The 22,275-nt window shown below is 30.0% G+C and overlaps 1 protein-coding gene across 1 annotated transcript in view; it reads left to right on the forward strand.

Moving 5' to 3' along the window:
• LOC129917141 (metabotropic glutamate receptor 2) overlaps positions 1-22,275 on the forward strand; it is a 644,700-nt gene that overhangs the window by 136,344 nt on the left and 486,081 nt on the right. Inside the window, exon 2 of the mRNA XM_055997521.1 lies at positions 11,222-12,411. Within this exon, the coding sequence (XP_055853496.1) occupies positions 11,409-12,411 (1,003 nt within the window). The 5' untranslated portion in view covers positions 11,222-11,408. The remainder of the gene's footprint in view (positions 1-11,221; positions 12,412-22,275) is intronic.

A 22,275-nucleotide genomic window follows, 5' to 3' on the forward strand; every position in this document is an offset into this window, starting at 1 on the left:
AAATAAAATGTGCAATACGGGATAAAAATTCTTCGCGAATAAGCAAAATCTATGTTATTAGATCGAGTTTTCAAGGTGTATAGTGTATACAGATATTTAAACATATTGACACATTGTGTGATGGGGTCGCCAAAATATTTTGCCTCTCAAGGGATTCGCGAACTCAAAAAGTTTGAATTTTTAAATATTTTTTTTTTGTCATTTTTATTTTGAGTCATTTTTTAGAAAATTACCCCTCTCTTCTTAACAGGGGCAGATAGACCACGTTAAGAATGGACAGTATTTGACTTAGGGATGGTGGTTGTTAGTACAAAAACCGATTTTCGGTTTTTCCGTTTTTTTTCTTTTGATCAAACCGGCCGGTTTTAAAACGGGCCAAAAAAACCGGTTTTTAGAAAAACCGGTTTTCGGTTTTTTTGCTTGATATGACAGCAAAAAAAATTAACTTAATTGGTCAACCAAAACAAAAACTTTTCGAAGAAAATCCCTAAGCAAAGCTTTTTTTAGTTTGCTATTGTTATAAGAGTTCGTAATCCACTCTTAGTAGGAGTTTTGAAGAGTTTTTTAAGCTAAATATGAATGAAAATTTATAGTTATATCGTTAGTTGAGAGAGGAAATGAAAGTTTTGAGGGTTTTCAGTTTTTTGTCTCGTCGGATCTTTTTTTTGTTCGACGTTTTTTTACAGTGGGTTTTTTCTGTTGTTCGGTTTTTTCGCAAAAACCGGTTTAAGCAGGGAGAACAAAAAACAGAAAAAAACCGGTTGACCGAATCAAAAACACCGAAACCTGTTTAAATCGGCCGGTTTTTCACATCCTTAATTTGACTCCTCTACAAGAATCCGTTCTAATTTTCACCTTTGTTATCGTATACTATCCCCTAAAGCAGGGACGGCTCACGTCGGTCGAGTTCGAAGACAGGTGAATCGATGGCGAGTTGACATAGTCCGGCAAAACAACAAAGCACATTGGAAAACCTTGGGGGTGGCTGATATCCAAATATAATATATTTACCTGCAATAATATACTTTAAATTTATATAAAAAAAATAAAATATGCAGGTACAAATTTTTAAATTTGAATTTAATAAATGTAGAAATAATAATAATTGAAATTTATTTTTGAAAAAAAAAAAAATAATATTAAAACGAATTAATTTTATGTATTTGTTTTAAATGGATCAATAAAGCTTTTAATAATAGTATTAAAGGACCATGGGCATTTTGGGCCCAATTTCAACATTGCTCAACAGTGATGAAATGAATCAAATCAAATGAAAGGTCTTGAGGAGTACTTTAATTTATTATATGGGGGTAAAGTTGAAATCGATATTAAAAGTGGTGCTTTGACCATTTTATTTTATAAAATAGTACTCAAAATGAAAAAAAAAATATAATTAAAAAAAGGGGCAACACTTACTATAAGGTGTTTCACCTTTTTCAAAAGCTAGACATCACACCTTTAATTCATTATTAAAATAAAGTTATTTCTATTAATAGTTTTCGATAAAAATGATTTATAAATAAAAAAATGTAAGAAAATAAGGAAAAATCAAAATATTTGGTACTAATTTTTTTTTTTTCACTTTTTGAGAAATAAAGCTCTTAAATGACGTGCAGTGAACACTGTACTATCAATCATTCAAACACTGAAAACCAAATAGTTTTATCTCTTCCAGTTCTTAAGAAAATCGAAAATTACTAAAACTTCATTTTTTCCATACGATTTTGTATGCTGAGTATTTACGCTTCCTTTTCTTGAAGTTAACGAAAGAAGAATATATTAAGTTTGGATAAGTGACACCGAAGTCTCTTATTTTGTTCAATTATTCAATCTGTGAAAATAGACCTAATCCTAATACTTAGGGCCAGTTGTACAAACGTGGTTCAGCCCCGGATCACGAGTTTAACCCACCGATTTCCGCGGAATAGCTGCGGATTAACTTCGGTTCAAACATGGATGGGGCTATTTTTACATATGTGGACTTTGCACTAGTGCTAAACTGGAACCTTAAAACCGATTTCAGAAGGTAAAAGTTGTTGAACCACGGATTAAATATTTGTACAACTGGGCTTTACAGTTTATAAAATCAATGGCATATGGTTTGGTTCTAGTGCCAGTATCAATAATATCGTTACTCGTTACTTTCGTATGTTTCGTACTTTTAGTATAATTCGAGCGTTTAGTTTTGGAATGGTACGATGTACGTTTGGTAGGTACTTCAAATATTTTATTTTACTTAGTTATATTTGCATATTTTAGACTAGAATTATAATGGAATGAAAACGGTATAACACAGGCCAGATTTCTTAAATATCTTAAGGACAACGAATATATTTCAATAAATCATTGATCAATAGGTATACTAAACATACATTGAAAAAAGAACAAAGACATCCATTATAATATTTAAAACATATTTTTTTAAACATTTATATAAATAAAAATCAAAAACACTATCTTTTAAAGAATCTTACGTAAAATTCGAGTATGTAACGACATTGTTTAGAAAATAACATTTTGTTACTCTTTACTGATGTGAATACCCGCATCTTAGTAACAAATACATACAATTTGTTACAGCTCTAGTCTGGATAACAGTAATTTTATTTTCTATAAACAAAATGTCGGTTGCGATTTGGTCCATGATCTTTCAATTTTGTTCTTTTTTTTAATTCTTTTAATTGTAAATAAGGTAAAACGAATTAGTAGGTATAATAAATATAAAGTAATTAATATATGTATATGAAATAAATATTAGAAAAAAATCAGCAATGACAGAAAATCGGTGCATTATGTGTCTGTGTTCACGAGCTTTGCGGAGTAGGCGCCATATTTTAGCAAATGATCTTCCTGCAAGTCGACCACAGTTTGTTCAATATGTTTATGAGAATGCGTTAAACGAGGTATTTATATCAAGAAGTTATTACCTATGTTTAAATAAAAATTCAATAATTTTGTATGTATACATAACTGATTGTTTTTGATATATATCTTGTTTTATTTTGAACTTGCCATAAAAATGCAACAAAGAGCTTTCATATCCCATTGATTTTATGACTGTAAGTATTAGGATTAGTTCTATTTTCACAGATTGAATAATTGAAGAAAATAGGAGACTTGGGTGTCACTTATTCAAACTTAATATATTCCTCTTTCGTTAACTTCAAGAAAAGTAAGCGTAAGAAATCTTATGGAAAAAATGAAGTTTTAGTAATTTTCGATTTTCTTAAAAACTAGAAGAGATAAAACTATTTGGTTTTCAGTGTTTGATTAACTCATAGTGCAGTGAATTAAAAAAGTCATTTTAGAGCTTTATTTCACAAAAAGTGAAAACAAATTAGTACTAAATATTTTGATTTTACCTTAGTTTTTATTTTAGTACTGAATTAAAGGTGGGATGTCTAGCTTTTGAAAAAGATGAAACACTTTATAGTAAGTGTTGCCACTTTTTTTAATTATATTTTTTTTTTTCATTTTGAGTACTATTTTATAAAATGGTCAAAAACACCACTTTTGCGCTCGATTTCGACTTTACCCCATATAATAAATTAAAGTACTCCTCAAGACCTTTCATTTGACATACGTTTCATCACTGTTGAGCAATGTTGAAATTGGGCCCAAAGTCCATACAAAAGTGCATGATAATACACGACTGCTGTTCGTGGAAATCTCTATCTATGTATAGGAACTCTATCAGTATCAGCCCTATTTATAAACAACTCATCATAGACAACGCATAGCATTATGTTCATAATATCTTCAAACAGCAAATTTGTTATTTATAAAATGTATGCAACATTTAATAGAGTTTGTATAAGCTAGACGCGTTTTAAGGTTGTTAAGAGCCTGAATAAGAATATATTTAGCTTAAATGTCATTTGCACATCATATACGAGTAATTATCAAAAAAAGAAAACATAGCATTTTGTTTTGTAAATTCTAATCTTAAAATCTAATCAATGATTTGAATATGTATTTTTTTTTTTTCATTGAAGAATTTATTTTTTGGATTTTATTTGCAATTAAGTGAACAATTTGAAATGAAACTAAAACAAAAAATAAGAAATTTGGGGTATTTTTTATAGTTTACGAGAAATTTTGGAGTTTTTGTTTACTTTTTGTTTTTTTTTTCGAATCAGATGGAGTTATTTTATCGACAGATGGAGTTGTTTGTCGTAATTGAAAGTACTAATTTTACATTTTTAGTACTTATTTGGACACAAACCTAGTATAACAATAATTACTAAGAAAATGTTTTATAAATAGAAATTTATGTAACGTTGCATAAAGACTACATAAAACTTTATGCACTGTATGTAAAACTGCTGTATTTAATTGTAACAATGATATGTTGTACATCGTATATGTATCTATTATATGGCATACAAAGACTAATAAAATTAAAGAACTGCTATACAAAATAATTTTAAGAAAATCTCACACTTATCAATCATAAAGGGAAAACGTGGAAAAATCGTTATTTTTCAATTACCTCCACGCAAAACACACAAATATGTCTCTCTGATGTGCTCTGCATATTTAAGGACTCACGTAACAGGAAATCACAGTCTCTTTCAGGAAAAAAAAAACAAATTGGGGAAGGTAAGAAATATACCATTTTCCACTTATATGTTCTATAATGTCTTCTAACAAAATTAACATATCCTTTTTCATCCCTGTCACATTAAAGTACAATGTTTAGCACAAGGATATAAGAATAATGAGACCTTACCATCCGGTTTCCCTAGATCGATGGGCATGGTGCTATTGTGGGTTGTGTCCCAGAATACATTACTAACAGGATAATAAACAAAATGAGGACCTGGAGACGAGCGACGACGACGACATACAACATAAATACAACAAACGAACCAATGAACACATTCAGGACCTCTTGGGTTCCGGAAATGTAAAAATTATGTGGAAGAAAGAATTATTGTTGAATATTTTAAACTCAAAAGCAGATTAAAGTAAATCGATAATTAAAAAAAAAAAAGAATTTGACGAAACTGTCATAAACGGATGAGTGCTATACTTTGGTGCACATTTAAAAATGTAAGGTTTACTATTGCTTTTCTGGCACACAAGTTGGTAATTGGTAAGTATGCTGGAATCTGTTTTGTATACTTGTAGCACAAATAATAAATAAATATAATTTATAAATTATATTATATTTATTTATTATCTGTAGTTTCTTTACCAAAGGGGCCGGTTATAGCGATCAAGAAAATTAATCAGGAAAAATTTTCAAATAGATATTTTGTGATGTTCTAATTCGATTAGAAACAGAAATGCGATACCAATCGATTTTATAAATGACTCAAAGAATTATTTTCGAAAAGAAAATTTACAGTGAAACAATGATTTCACTGGTCTGCAAAGAGATCCTCCTTTTAATGAAACTATACTTTTCTAAGGGACTTTTGTGTACTGATTCCAAATCCGAATTCCGAGTCAGAATTGGCCTAGCACTTCACGTTTTTTAGATATTCGCGTTAGAAAATCTCAAAAACCCATTTTTTGCTGTTTTCGAAGAAATATTTAGGCATAATGTAATCTTTTTCAGTAAAAATTGTTACGGTTTATGAAAGAACTTATTTTTTGCTTTCGAATTCAGTTTTAATTTTCTCAATATCTCTTTTCTTTTTCGAGATATCTTAGTTTAAGTAAAATAAGTAGGTTTGACATATCTTATAATAAAGAAACTGATCTCTAAAAATTCATTTATCTTTCTCCCTAGCACAAAAGTATACTTTTCTAATGGATTTTACTGTGCTGATTTTGAATCCGAACTCAAAAAATTTTGGTCAGCTCTGGTTTTTGAGATATAGTAGTTTGTTTTCTTAAAAAAAACTTGATTTTGTGATCCTTAAACAGTTCCAGAGGGAACTCCTGCAACTGCAAATTTAGTTTTTAGTTTATACAATAATAATATGTAGTGATTCAGACTGTCAAAAGACTTAGAAAAATCCCATCATATTATTTGGGCCTATTCTGCCAAATCTTTTATTCTCCTATGAATTTTCTGTTATGAATGATAAAAGATCTCAACCATAAAAGATCTTTTGTAATTGGTATTCAGGAGTTCGAACTTTTATAAAATTCTGTTATGAAACTTCGAAAAGGAAAATCTGGTATAAACAAAGCAAACAGAACTTAAATCTTTTATCATCTGTCATTCCCAAAGACAAAAGCAAATCAAAATGTGGAAAGTAAAGTGAATTGAATTTTCTCGTAGATAATCCAGCAAATTTGTGTTAAAGTAAATAAATAGATTCGCGTGCATCTTGCATTTCGCAAAATATTAACAATCTGAAGCAGATATCTACCTCACCGCTACAAAACCAACCCTATTACATGGGCATTGGACAAAGTGCTCATAGAAGATTGCAACATTTTAAATGCAATTGTTAACTTCCCTATTTTTTGTAAAATATGTGTTTTCATTTTATTTATGAAATAAATTAATTTAAATAAACATGGTGTTTCTTCATTTATATCAAGTGAAAAAGTTGTTCCACGGAGGTGGTAGTTCTTGTAGATGAAATAGGATTGAAACGTGCGTCGCGTCGAGGCGAGGCGAGGACGACCGTTCCTTGTGGCAGTTGCTTGATTGAAGACGGAATAGTGGGTGAATTGATCTTGGTGTTTTGTTGATGCTTTTAGTTTTGCATTAGATCTGTCACTTGTCGTATCTGAATTAACTTTATTTTTTTAATTGCTTGATGGTATTATATGAATAAAAAAAACTTACCTCCGTCTCAGTTATTTATAAAACAAAGCTAAATATAAAAAAAAAAACCCTACTTTTATTGAAAATTTCCTACTTTCATGAAATCTTTTATGATAAAAGCAACAAAAATCTGTCTTTTATTCTTTTATGAGTCATAAAAGATTTCATAACAGATTAAGGCTTGATGAATACAAAAAATGAGATTCGTAAAAGAATTTTTGACAGTTCGAACTTCGTAAAAGATTTCATAGCAGATTGTGTATTATTATATGTATGTATATGTACATTAGGGTGGGTCAAAAAAATCGAAATTTTTTTTTTTGATTTGGTACTCCGAAAAATCGATTGCTAGACCCCTCTACAATATACACACCAAATATGAGCTCTTTATATTAATGGGAAGGTCCTCCGCTTTGCAATTTTCCATTTTTACATCAAGCTTCTACTAAAAAAAAATATTTTTTTTATTAATTGACTTTTTAGCAAATTTCTTTTCAGATTCTTGTAGGAAATTGAACGCTCTACAAAAAAGGCCTTCAACACTTTTTTCGTTTATCTAACCGTTGAATAGATATTTGAGGTAAAAAAATCGAGAAAATCTTTAAAAATTCGTTTTTTGGTCTTAATTTTGTAACAAACTGAAAAATTATAATCATCAAACGCGCAAGACATATTCTTGTTGGAAATTGATTGCTCCACAAAAAAGGTCTTGTTAACTTTTTCATTAATCTAACCATTCTAAAGATATTAGAGGTCAAAGTTAAAAAAAATTATGAAAAAATTTTATATTTTAAAAAATTTTCCAGTTCACTGAAAATTCGTTTTTTTTCAATTTAGCATGACGTATTCTTGTAGGGGCTTAAACGTTCTACAAAAAATTCCTTGGCATCAAATTGATTGCTTTAACCGTTTAGAATATATTCGTATCCAAATCGCAATTCATACGGGTCATAAGAAAACTATTCAAATCAGTGAGCATTGGTTCGGATACGAATATCTTCTAAACGGTTAAAGCAATCAATTTGATTCCAAGGAATTTTTTGTAGAACGTTTAAGCCCCTACAAGAATATATCTTGCTAATTTGAAAATAATGAAGTTTCAGTGAATTGGAATTTTTTTAAAAATATAAAAAGTTTTTATATTTTTTTTTTAACTTTGACCTCTAATATCTTTAGAATGGTTAGATTAATGAAAAAAGTTAACAAGACCTTTTTTGTGGAGCAGTCAATTTCCAACAAGAATATGTCTTGCGCGTTTGATGATTATAATTTTTCAGTTTGTTACAAAATTAAGACCAAAAAACGAATTTTTAAAGATTTTCTCGATTTTTTTACCTCAAATATCTATTCAACGGTTAGATAAACGAAAAAAGTGTTGAAGGCCTTTTTTGTAGAGCGTTCAATTTCCTACAAGAATCTGAAAAGAAATTTGCTAAAAAGTCAATTAATAAAAAAAATATTTTTTTTTTAGTAGAAGCTTGATGTAAAAATGGAAAATTGCAAAGCGGAGGACCTTCTCATTAATATAAAGAGCTCATATTTGGTGTGTATATTGTAGAGGGGTCTAGCAATCGATTTTTCGGAGTACCAAATCAAAAAAAAGAATTTCGATTTTTTTGACCCACCCTAATGTACATATTATTAAAAGCTTTATTGATCCATTAAACAAAACATGAAACTAGGTAATTAGTTTAAAAAAATTTTTTTTTAAGATTTAATTTTAATTATTATTATTTCTATATTAATAAATCTAAATTCAATTTTTTTTTTTTTTTTTTAATTGATAAAAATATTTGAAGTATATTATATTTCATTTTCATATTATAAATATATTATATTTGGATATAAGCCTCCCCCAAGGTTTGCCAATCTGCTTTGTTCTTTGCTGCTCTTTCCCATCTGTTGTTTTGCTGGACTATGTTGTGTATGCCGAATACCAAATATGAAAATCATAAAAGATTTTTTGACAGATTAGATTTTTGTATGGAAATTCATAAAAGAATAACAGAATAGCAGAATAAAAGATCTCACCGAATAGGCCCAATTATCAAATCAAATCATTTGTATTGACATATTTTGATTAGAGCGGTAGTGCATAAATATATTTATAAAACCTTTCTATTCTAATAAAAATCACATACACCCAGAGAAAAAACGCATAGTAATTTTTAATCCGTTCTACATTGAATCAATGTGGAAAAATATATTCATTAATTTTCTAAAAAATCGTCCTGTGCTTAACTTACAGTTTGTCACATCAATTTTTATAAGTGAGATGGCACAGTGGTAAAGCACAAGCTTGTCAACACAGGTATAGCAGGTTCGATCCCCAGCGGATGCCAGTTTTACTTTTTTTATTTTTTTTAATGTATGAACAACTTTGATTTAATGTGTGAACAACTTTGATTTAATGTGTGAACAACTTTGATTTAAAGTGTGCTACTTTGATTCAATCATTTTCCACTTTAGGCTAAAAATGTAGTGATTTTCCATTGATTCAAAGTGGTAGATTGATTTTACGTTGTTTTTTGGCTCAGTGTATAAAAATTACAAATAATTTTTTTTATTTTAATCTACGATCGGTTCGCGAATGGATCTTCTACGATAAATTCTTGAACAAATTGATTTTTCAGTTCCAAAAAAATTTAATTCACAAACACAAATTTTATTTTCAAAGACCAGAAAAATAAAATTAGCGATCGAATTGAAAATTAAATTCTCAGTTGAATTTTTCGATCGCGAACGAATTAAATTATATCGATCTCCGAAACTTGAATCCCACAACTTATTATCAACTTATTTGAAGAAAAAAAACATGTATTTAAAAATAATTCTTGTAAAATGGGGCTTTTGTTGCCTCTGGACTGATTATATTTCTCCCTTTTACCTATCACAGAGAATTTCCATTATTCGACTGAACTACAAAGATATTAAAAAAGATATGTTTTTTTTAAACAAACCAAATGAAATAACACAATGCATGGAACGTTTCTCAATTCTTTTTAAGGTCAATCAATATAACATTAACACACAGTGCACATTGGAATTCAACACGGCATCTGAGTTATTTGCTAGTATTTATGTATTCTGGGAGAAATAACAGAAATTTCACTCTGAATTCCATCCCGAGATCTTTTTCCTCGTCTTTTGTTTGCAAGCATACTTTTTGGTATTGTGGTATTGTCGTGCATCGGTATTTTGTCGGAAGGAAGTAATATGTATAGGTACAATACATTTTTGGTATCTTGATGTAAGATTGTATATATCAAATACATAGCTAGTATGAGATTAGTACCTACCCCCTTTTCAAAAATAATTGACAATTGTGATATTAAATTTAACGAGACCAAAATTATTTTAATAATTTTTTGTTATTGTATTTTTTTACATTCTTGTTAAATTTTTACTACCTCATAGCAATACTTTTAATTCTGGTGGGCACAGACACGCAAGTAATCGAAAATCAATAGGTCCTTTTTATAAACCCTATTCTGCACAGAAGGTTTTAGATTCATCTTAGATCCATGTATCATTAAAGAATCCAAATTTATCTATCGTAACATATGCGCTTACGAGACCCTGAGAAAAACATTAAAGTTTTTGTCCTGGAATGAACCGAGGAATTTATGTATATAAAAACTGTGTGTTGAAATTCACAAGAAGGAAAAAACATGAGATAGGTATATTGATTAATCTTAAATTGTCGTTTAACATTCCCTTAAATTAAAGGACTGCCACTTAAAGCAAAACAAAATACATGTGTATGTATGAATGTATTTATTTCTTTCAAATATTTTAATCAATTTTGTTGTATTTTGGGGATGAATTAATTTAATTTTATAAATTTTAAGTTGTCATAATAAATAGGGGTTGAAAATCAATACATAATCATACAATATTGAAGCTGTAAGGCCAAATAGTCAAAATTCTTAATTTGACGAATATAAAAAACAATATTTATTGCACACATTTTGCATTGATTTTTTTTTAATGCAGACAATTTTTTATTTGCAATATTTTTTTTTTATTCAAAAATACCTGTTTAATGCAAGCATTTTTCTGTTGCAATAAATATTGTTTTATATTTCAAATGCATTTTTTTTAAATTGATATTATTACAACCCTGATTTTAGATTATTTTTGTTTTGTTTTTTTTTTTTTTTTTTTTTTTCACTTCAGATTCTTTGATGTAGTCCTAGTCAGCTAAGAGCAAGCTGTAAACTACAACTAGAGGCTAGAGGGTTCATCATGATTCATGAGTGCATGTGTTAGTAGTTAGTAGAACAAAAAAAAAAATACTGTCTACATGCATAATATACCTACCTATCAAATTTAATGTTAAGATGTCATATAAATGCAAAATTGAATATACCTGCTTGGATTCTGATTTCACAAAGATAGTTAAATTCAAATACATATCTATCTTAATAATTTAGTTAAGAATACCAATTCTATGATCTTTAATACCCATAAATCTTTTAATTTCAGATCGAGAGTCTTGAGATAAATTACGGAACATCATGCGAAAAGAAAAATAACAAACAAAAGAATGCTTTATGAGTTAGCAAATAACACACCCAATTAAATTGCAAAAAATCTATATAGATACAAAAATCGTTAAAAAGAATTCACCAAAATAAAAAAAAGATTCGAGAAAATTACTTACTAACTGGAAATGGAATATCGTTTATTTTCTTTTATTCAGTTCGTTTCTATTACTGTCCTTTTTGCTGATGGAAAAACCTTGCAAAAATTTGTCTTATCTAACTCAAACTCCACACCGAACAGTAAAAATTCATATTTTACAAACGAAGATACAACACGGATAACAGAATGGGATGAACCTACAACAACAAATTCACCCACCTCGTCTGAAACAGAGCTACAGCCGGAAGGAGCTGGTTTTTCATTAAGGGAGAACTCTGTAGGGCAGAAAGAAGTTTTTTATGAACAAGATGGTTTCAAAGGTACGGAAACGATTTCATCAAGAATTTCGAGTTTTGTGAGTCCTTCTTCTTCGAAAGAAAGTGATATCAAATTTCAATCAACAATGATTAGATTAGAAAATACCGAAGCAACACAGCATGTTCCAATTATACCAAGCCCATACATGATTTCCTATCATTTATCAAAGACTACGACAACGACGACGACGCAAGTTTCAATTAAATCAGACAACACGATATCTGAAAGTGATTTTGCAAGAATAAATTCTTTTCGAGAGCCCAATGTTATAGAAGAAATAGTTTCAAATGTTTCACATTTTCAAAATAATCTTACCAACATGACTGCCGCTGTCGAAAGTGCAATTTTGTTCTATTCAAACAACAAAACTGGTCAAATTATGTCGCCTGCAATTAAAGCGTCTACTTCAGTTCCGGTTACAATATCAACTTTGACCCTTGGTAACACAACAACGTTATGGCCTGTGAAGCATGCTTCGGTTGTGGAGGGTGACGTCGTGCTTGGAGGCCTAATGATGGTGCATTCCAGGGAAGATAGCATAACATGCGGACCGATTATGCCACAGGGCGGTATTCAAGCATTAGAGGCAATGCTTTACACATTGGACCAAATAAATGAACATCAGCTTTTACCATTTACATTAGGTGCTCATATTCTTGATGATTGTGATAAGGATACGTATGGATTAGAAATGGCTGTGGATTTTATAAAAGGTAAGAATACTTTTTTATATTCGAATAATCCGCCAGGGTGCAAGGTCTTTTAGAAAGCCAATTAACACATTATTCGATTATTCTCTTTCATATAGTGCATTCCAGAATTTAACTTTTCTGACGACTATGAATGCCACCCTTATTAAATTTAAAAAAGAACCGCAAAATTTTAAACGATTTAGTAAATTGCTAAAGCAATTTAGTAAGTTACAAAGTTAAAAATCCGTACCCTTTTTGGCTTAGTAACTTACAGTCGTGTGCAAATAAATTGGTAGAAAGGAAATTTTCATCAAATTTTGGTTTATTATTAAACACTGTGAAAGTTGATTTTGACTGTTTCCCTTATTTCGGGCCTGAGAAATCGATTGGAATCATTAGTTTTTCTATTTATCGGTACGGCTTTGCTTTGAACAAATATTTTTTCGGAAGTTTTTTTCAATAATATGAGCATTTTTCTCGGTTTAAAGTCAATTTTCTTAAAAATTTAATGTTTATATTGCTATTAATTCTGCTCAAACGTTATTTCTATGGTTTTTGGTATTAAAAGCATAAGTCCATTTTTTTCGAAAATGTGTTAAGTATGCAGAGCTATTTGAAAAAAAATCTATTTTCGTTTGGTCCTAACAGCGTAACTCTAAGTAAACTATTTCCAAAGATATTCAATGGCCCCAAACACACTTAACTCCTTTTTCTAAAATTATGTTTTATCATAATGGCTCAACTCCAACTTGCGCTGTTTTGACAAAGCAAAAATGTTTAGACTTTTAAATAGTTGTTTGGTCAAAACAGCACAACTCAGTTCCTTTGCTTTTTTGATCAATGACGGAAATGACGAGAAATATTTTAATCCATTGATTCGTTAAAAAAAAAAACAAAAGTAAAACGCGGTTAGTCCGAAAAATTAAAAAAAAAAAACTAATTCCAATATTGGCATTAAGGACACACTTGAAATAATCTTATTCTTGAACGAATAATAGTTTGGTCAAAACAACATAAATATCTCACTAAAAACATATAAATACGCTTAAAAATTAAATTTTTTTTACCTTATTTGTATAAATATTATTATTTAAAAAATAATTGCATTCCAATATATTTGTATTAGATAAAACTGGATTTGGAGGAATTTTTTTAACTTAAAAATGCATTTATCTCAAAACGACGATTTTGGACTTATGTTGTTAATACCAAACTCCATAGATTTATTACCAGCATAAAGACAATAGCTGTGTTTTATTTTTCTCGTGATCCAGATCAGATCATTGATTTATTTGTAAAACAATAACAAAACAAAATCCTGCTTCTGTTGTAAAACAATGATCTGATCCGGATCACGAGGAAAATAAAACACAGCTAATATAAGCAATTTCGAGCAATTTATTTGACAATTTAGTGATTTTTTTTAATTCAAGAAATTTTATTTTTTTTTGCATTGTTTTAACTCGAATAAAGCAAACTTAAGATCCGATTTCGGTGATTCGATGTTTATAGCGTCGCATATAGGGGTATTTAGTAAATTTAGGCTAAACTAAAAGTAGATAACTTGCTAAGCATTTTCTTATAGTTTTTAAGTGCAACTTCGACACATTGCCCCTCTTAAACGTTTTAGGTTTTGAAAAATGCTTACCTTGTTTTCAAGCATCCATGTTTTAAGTTTTTTAAAAGATTCAACATATTGAATTACAGAACCTAATTACTAATAATTGTTCCTAAATTTTAAGACCTTTATATTGGCGAACTCTATTTATAAGCGTTTTAAAAAACTATATTGGTCCATTCTTGACACTTTTGTGTTTGATCAAAAATTGGTTTTGAAAGAAAAATTTTTCATTGAAATCAACAGTTAAAATACTTAATTCAAGTACTTAATACAAGCTTTTACCTTGTCGATGAAGATAAACCGGAAAAATAATTTTGTCCGCGTAATAATAATGTGTGTCGCTGCAAAACTGCAACACCAGCAATTTTCATTGGTAATAAAAAATATTTAAATCTCTGTGTGCTAAAAATTGACGGTGTTGCCGTTTTTTTTTTTTTTTTAACAAAAAAAACAATTTTTTTTCAAAAACTAGTGTTTATTTTATAAATTAAATAACATCAAAAGATTGTGTACATTATTAAAAAAAATTATAAGGTAGAAGCAATTTTCTTAAAAATTGACTTCAAACGTCAAAAATATATTACAGCACAACGGCAACACAAACTTTATCAAGATATACATTTTACAAAGCCAGAAGCTTATTCCTTTCTGTAAAATTAAAATCAAGTAAACTGAAGTTTTCTTGAAGAATGGTCCCCAAACTCAGAGTTTTGACAAAGAAATTTAATTTGACTTGTTTTAATTTTTTGTTTGCCACATTAATTGTTAGTTGGCTTCAGAAGAGAAAAAGGTCATGTGAATTATAGTTCTAGATACTATATTAAAAAAAGAATTTAATTGTTTTTCTTTAAAGTTCAATATTTAAATAATGTACTAGTACATACAACTTCAAAATTCTTTCATCGAATGTTGAGAAGCAAAAATAAACTCGCACGAAATCTAGCTGTGCACATTTTCTGTTAATTTAGTCTATCCGAACTATATGCCTAGGCCACAAGATTTTCGAATGTCATGTCCTGAACTAGTTTGATAGCCCAATTTAAAAAATTTTGTAACCCAAAATTGGAACCGAAAAACAAGTTTTTTGTTTATATAAGAAAAGAGATAGTAGGTATCACATTTAATATAACTCAGTTGTTAAAAAATAAAAAATTGCAATTTTTTTTATACATATATGGTCATAAATTAGAAAAAAATATATAAAAAATGTAAACATAGAAAGTGTTTTGTTTTTTGGCTTAGAAGAAGTATGCTACTTCTTCTTGACACGATAATACTGAAAAAACATTTTTTAATAGCTGTGTTTTATTTTCCTCGTGATCCGGATCAGATCATTGTTTTTATTAGCTTTACAACAAATAGTCCGGTCAATTTAGACATCCGATTGTTGGAAACACCATCATAAACTAAATCTAAAAAGTCCTCATCCATCTGAGGCCTGGAAAAAAATTTACGGGGCGTCAAAGGTCACAAAAACTGGTTTTTCACAATTTTCAGCAAAACGGTAAGTCTTATAAAAAAATTTTCAATGCAAGAATTTTAGACCAGATTATTATATATAAAAAGTGTCATAACACTTTTTTCCTAAAACCCACCGTTTCTTAGGTATAACGATTCAAAAAGTTGAAGTTGAGTTGTAATCGTCATAATCAGGCCTATTCTGAAAAAAACTTCTAACTGAAAAGTTCCTGAAATTTCATTATTTTTTTAGCTTAAATTTCGTTCTTCAATGGTTAAGAATATTTGAAAGAAAAAAAAATTTTCGCCATTTTTCCGATTGGGGCCCTTCTCCCGAAACCATTTCTCTGGTAATTTTTGTTTAGAATAGGTCCGAATATAATACAGGGTGTCCGATAGTGAATGGACAACTCTAAAACGGCTGTTAGCTGCACTTATGACTATTCTAAAAACAGATAGAAAAAAGTTCTATAGAAACCAGTTCATAAAATACTGACTTTTTTTCGTTCAGTGTATTTTAATTTTTATCATCTTATTTTTTCGTTCACTACAACCACGAATGAATGAATTTTATTTATTTCTTTTTTTTATAATTTTCTACAATAATTGGATGAGTACATAAACACTTTAAAAATTTTATAGCTATTGCACATTTTCCTTAAAAAATTTGAAATCTGTTTTTCGATGCAAAATGTAAATGTACCTATTATATTATTTTAAAAAGAATTTTCACATTTGGTAATTAATTAATCACATTAATATTTCCAAATTTCTTTTATAAATTAAACCTTGTTATCAATGTAAACAAAGATTTTTCTTGACTTAACACCTTTGGACCAAGTTTATTTTTGAAGACTAAATGGCTTAACGCTATCTTAAAAGAAGTAAATTCTTACTGTGTAAGCCTTCAATGAACTAATAAATACAAATACAAAATACAAATACAAAATACAAATACAAAATACAAATACAAAATACAAATACAAAATACAAATACAAAATACAAATGGCTCTAAAGTGATAAGTCAACAAATTTTTTTTTTCTGGTCAACAGCATATGGATATTAAAATAGATCTTATAAATGGTGTTTCTGCATCATTACGTTTTAAAAATAATAATCAGATTTACAAACAAAAATTGAAACTTCAAGATCCCAGGGCCGCCAGACATTACTTATTTTCTCAAGAAAAAAATGTATGGAATTACGTAGTGCTAGGACATACTATTAGTGAATGGATACTGGCTATCTTGTGCCGACGGCCATTTTACCACTAACAGGTGCTAAAGGTACGAAAAATACGTAGTTAGATTTCTTATTTTCTCAAGGCTGATTTTTATATATGATACTCAGGGAACTAATACATTAATTTTTGTAAGCTGCCAGACCCGTCGGATGGGCCTAACACCTTGCCAGACACGCATTTTAGTATACGGGAAAGTTAGATTTTGTTATATGGAGGTCTGGGAAAAAATTTATTACACATTTTGACTTCAGGACTCGAAAGAGTATCAAGACACGAGTCGAAAACCACATTTTGAACAATCGCATCTAGAGTCATTTGGCCGCCATTTTGTTTTTTTAATAAAAATTTCAATTTTTCACATAACTCATGTATTTTTGAATCTACAGAAAAAAAAATGTATTGCAAACTTGAAGATAATTTAATTTACTACAATATATGTTAAATTACTTTTTTCGATTATACCTTCGGTTTAAGAGTTAGGGTGGTTTTTTTTTGAAACCATATTTTCGTCATATCTCTTTTATTTGCGCTTTTTTGAAAATTAACTTGAAGTAAAAGTTGTAGATCTTTTTATTACCTTCAATTACTACATTAACGGTTTTTCGATTTGACAGTCCGTTTTTGATCTGTAGGAAAAAAACTTCAAAAAGGTTGCAATTTTTTAATATAGGAAAAATGTTCTAGTACAGGGTAATTTGCATTAGATATAACAACAACCTAGGCGTGTAGGTTGCACTCAGACAAGAACAAAATCGTATAACTAACACTGCCAGACCCATTCCGACAGCCATTTTTTTTGCCAGACACCTTAAAGCTTTGGAAAAAATAGTTTAACTTTACTTATTTTCTCAAGCTTCATTTTTATATATGATACTCAGGGAACTATTTACCACCTTTTTAAATCTGTTTAAATCTTTACGATATCTTTTTTACTGCCCGAGATATCCTCAGTCATTATCTTCTTTATGATATATGAAGCCAAACCCACTTACTTCAGTTTAAGAAATCTCGGGCAATACAAAAGATATTGAAAAGATTTAAACAGGTATCGAAAGATGGAAAACAGTTCTTATAGAAATCGTTACTATATATGCTCAAACAATTTTCCTTATACAAAATACGGGAGCTTATTAGTAGTTTTTGACTTTGGATTCGAGTTTAGTACACCGAAAACCTTCAGAAAAGTATATTTTTGTTTCGGCAACAAAACCCTTGTAAACCAGTGTTATTAATAACAAATCTAACGAAGCTTTGTTATAAAACTCCTTTACAAACATGCTCACGCTGCGCTGGCGCTGATACACATAGCGAGTATTTGTGCGTGTCTGGCAAGGTGTCAGGCCCATCCGATGGTCTGGCAACTTACAAACATTTATTAAATTAGTTCCCTGAGTATCATATATAAAAATGAAGCTTGAGAAAATAAGTAAAGTTAAACTATTTTTTTCAAAGCTTTAAGGTGTCTGGCAAAAAAAATGGCTGTCGGAATGGGTCTGGCAGTATTAGTTATACGATTTTGTTCTTGTCTGAGTGCAACCTACACGCCTAGGTTGTTGTTATATCTAATGCAAATTACCCTGTACTAGAACATTTTTCCTATATTAAAAAATTGCAACCTTTTTGAAGTTTTTTTCCTACAGATCAAAAACGGACTGTCAAATCGAAAAACCGTTAATGTAGTAATTGAAGGTAATAAAAAGATCTACAACTTTTACTTCAAGTTAATTTTCAAAAAAGCGCAAATAAAAGAGATATGACGAAAATATGGTTTCAAAAAAAAACCACCCTAACTCTTAAACCGAAGGTATAATCGAAAAAAGTAATTTAACATATATTGTAGTAAATTAAATTATCTTCAAGTTTGCAATACATTTTTTTTTCTGTAGATTCAAAAAAACATGAGTTATGTGAAAAATTGAAATTTTTATTAAAAAAAAACAAAATGGCGGCCAAATGACTCTAGATGCGATTGTTCAAAATGTGGTTTTCGACTCGTGTCTTGATACTCTTTCGAGTCCTGAAGTCAAAATGTGTTTTTTTCCCAGACCTCCATATAACAAAATCTAACTTTCCCGTATACTAAAATGCGTGTCTGGCAAGGTGTTAGGCCCATCCGACGGGTCTGGCAGCTTACAAAAATTAATGTATTAGTTCCCTGAGTATCATATATAAAAATCAGCCTTGAGAAAATAAGAAATCTAACTACGTATTTTTCGTACCTTTAGCACCTGTTAGTGGTAAAATGGCCGTCGGCACAAGATAGCCAGTATCCATTCACTACTAGTATGTCCTAGCACTACGTTATTCCATACATTTTTTTCTTGAGAAAATAAGTAATGTCTGGCGGCCCTGGGATCTTGCTCTATTAATTTTCCTCAAAACTACATTTGGTCCAAGCTTGGAAAGCGGTCTTTTTTCTTGATATCACTGCTTTGACTTTTCCTTTAGAAGTTCCTTCGCCTTCACCAAGCAAGTTCTTTGCAGAGAGTCCCACATATTTTGTACATCCCCTACAACATATCCAAAATTTAGCTTTCTCGGTCATTTTGCATTTCTAAGCCGTTTTTTCCGACGAAATGACTGGCCTAAAATTTGGCTGCGCAATCTGTCCGATGTTGACGATATAGTGACGTTTATGAACACCAGTACTGCAGTTGGACTAAGTTAGTCCGTTCGCAGATCTGACCTTATGAACACGTTTAACGCAGGCCTAAGTTAGGCAGACGTTAATGAAAACACCCATAGATTATATCTTCAATAAAATATATCGTCCCGTTTCTGCTTGAACCTCGTAAGTATATTTTTTAAAAAGATTTAATTTTCTGTTGAACATTGCTCTAAAACTTACAGAAAAAATAGTTACAAAGGTTTAAGTGTAGAAACAACTTAATCAATATGTCTTAAACATAACTTGATTTCCCTTTGTTCAATTCATATTTTTAGCTTTGAGAAAAATGTACATTTATTTTAAGAACTGAACAAAATTTGCTGTGTAGATACGTGGATCAGGCAGAAACGGGACGATATGTATATTTCTTCGGGCAGCTATTGAGCGCTTGCAATGAGTTCTTAGAGGAAGTATTATTCCTTCGGATCAAAGGTTTTAATTCTTCAAGAATAAAAAATGGACCAAGCTTGGAAAGCGGTCTTTTTTCTTGATATCACTGCTTTGACTTCATCGCTCCACCACCATGTTTCTTTTTCCCGTTGGTAGTTTCCTTTAGAAGTTCCTTCGCCCTCACCAAGCAAGTTCTTTGCAGAGATCCCACATATTTTGTTCCCTACACTCTTCGTTTTGTAGTCTGCTTGTAGTTTCGCTAGGATAATTTCTCATAACAGAGATGAATGCATCTCCAGGTTGTACCACTTGTTACCCCCGATAGCCTCTCTTTGTTTGTTTGCCGCCTTCGTCTCCTTAAAAATTCTGTCAGTAGGAGACGGTGTTGCTGGGCGATCGCTTCTCCTAATATCACTTTGCAGTCTTTCACTAGCGGCTTCATAAAACTAGATACCACATGGTAGTCGATCTGTGTTTCATTTCCACGGCTGCCATAAGTGATAAGGTGTCGGCTTTGTTTAATGAACATGGTATTTAACACTGTAAGATCATGTGACCTAGCATAAACAAAAAATACCAAGACTGGAAACTCGGCGGTCAACTGACGTTTGCCTACAAGCTGCGAGGTGTGGTGAATGTCGTGAACCTATCGTTGTGTTTGTGTCCGATGCATAGCCGTATTTAGGGGGGTTATGGGGTTTAACCCCCCCCCGAAATTTTTTTTCACAAAATAAAAAGATATAGTTTAAACAAATACAAGTCTTATATGTGCAGCACTAAATGGTTTGTATGTGTATTTTAGTAATTTAATTACCTATCTTTGTATCGTTAAAGAAGCTGTCGATGAAGTTTTTATAAGGGAAAACAAAAATTTTGTGGTCCATAACAACGTTTGGTAAGGGAAGGAATTTTTCAAAAAAACTAGTTTTTATCTCTTTGATAATTTCCTAAAGAACCATAAAACGCTGACGTAATAATAACCTTAAAGTGTTCTTTTAAGAACCCTTGAAATAACACAAGTATTTCTACAAGATTTTTGGTGACTAAACTATACTTTTTTAAAGGGTTGCTGAACTCGAATCCGAAGACAGAAATATTCATTCACATCTCGCTTTTGAAATATTACCGTTAAATATATTTATATCTTTCATTTCTACTGTCCGAGATATCGATAGTTGCTTGCGTAACCCACTTTTGTTCTATGTTAAGCTTAAATCCAGTATATAAACGAAAATATAGGTGCCCTTATATTCGGAGAGTGTAGTACCTATGTAAAACATTTCGTTATATTTTTAGCTTTCTATTTTAAAATTGTTTCAAATTCGAAAATAAAACAACTTAAGTTTATAGTTTAATTTCAAAGTGAAATACTTAGATCATGCCAAACAACTTGGATTATTTATTTTTTACACTGGGGACTGAGGGAAAAAACAACTTAAAATCAACGAAAACCACGTTGATTCAACTATTTTTCGGAATGATTTTGCGTTGAAGACGAAAATTTTAAAATCAAAGTAGAACATCTTTAGTTTAAAATGGTTTACCGTTATAAAACATCTTTAAATTAAAGTTGTTTCAACTTAAAAAAAAAGCATCAATTTATTAAAAAAAAAAAAAAAATGGGCAGCCGCTGGGGATTGTACCTACAACTCTTAGGTTACTAGGCGAATGCTTTATAAACGTGCTATCTCACTGTTGAAAATTAGAGTGATAAAATGCAACAAAAGCTGAAGTCGGACAAAAATAAAAAAATTTCTTACGTTGTTTCAATTTTATTTTGAAGAAGTTTCATGATAATTTTTTCAACATTAAATCAACGTTGAACATTTTACATTTTACGTTGCGTTTTTTCCCTCAGTGTAGTATTCCCGATTTAATTTAGGCCGTGTTGGAATTGCGTTAAATAGTTAACACCGTGTAAAATTTTTGACACTATTGAGGTTAGTACATGTGTGGATTATTGTTTAAAATTTTTTCTGCCAAACCATCTACAAAAAAAATTAACTCAAATTTAACCCAATAAATTTTTAATAGGTGAACATTTTTTATTCATTTCAATAGTGTTAAAAATTTTACACGGGGTTAACTATTTAACACAATTCACACACGGCCTTAGAACTTAATTGATATAAAAGAATATATCAATTTTTTGCTGCAAAATTTCCGTGCGAGAAAAATTTCATTTTTCAATGTTTTTATACATAATAAAGTTGTACGAACTAATTTTTTGTATAAAGCCTAAGAATGGTTGAAATTTATTGCTTTACAAAATTTTTCTTCATAGCAAACAACTTATCACTCTTTGTACCAATTTAAACAAGAGATGCCGCCGAATATTCGGCCAATCAGTACATGTTTAAATTCTTCTACAGTAAGCAGAGCTATTTTAAACTTTTATATTGTTTTATTGTAGCAAAATTTACATTATTTTTTCTTAAAACTATATTGCACAATTTACAGAGATTGGTATATAAGCTACCTAACTGCTGCCAAGTTTAATTTA

The sequence above is a fragment of the Episyrphus balteatus genome, chromosome 1, assembly GCF_945859705.1.
Source record: "Episyrphus balteatus chromosome 1, idEpiBalt1.1, whole genome shotgun sequence".
Classification (NCBI taxonomy): Eukaryota; Metazoa; Arthropoda; class Insecta; order Diptera; family Syrphidae; genus Episyrphus; species Episyrphus balteatus.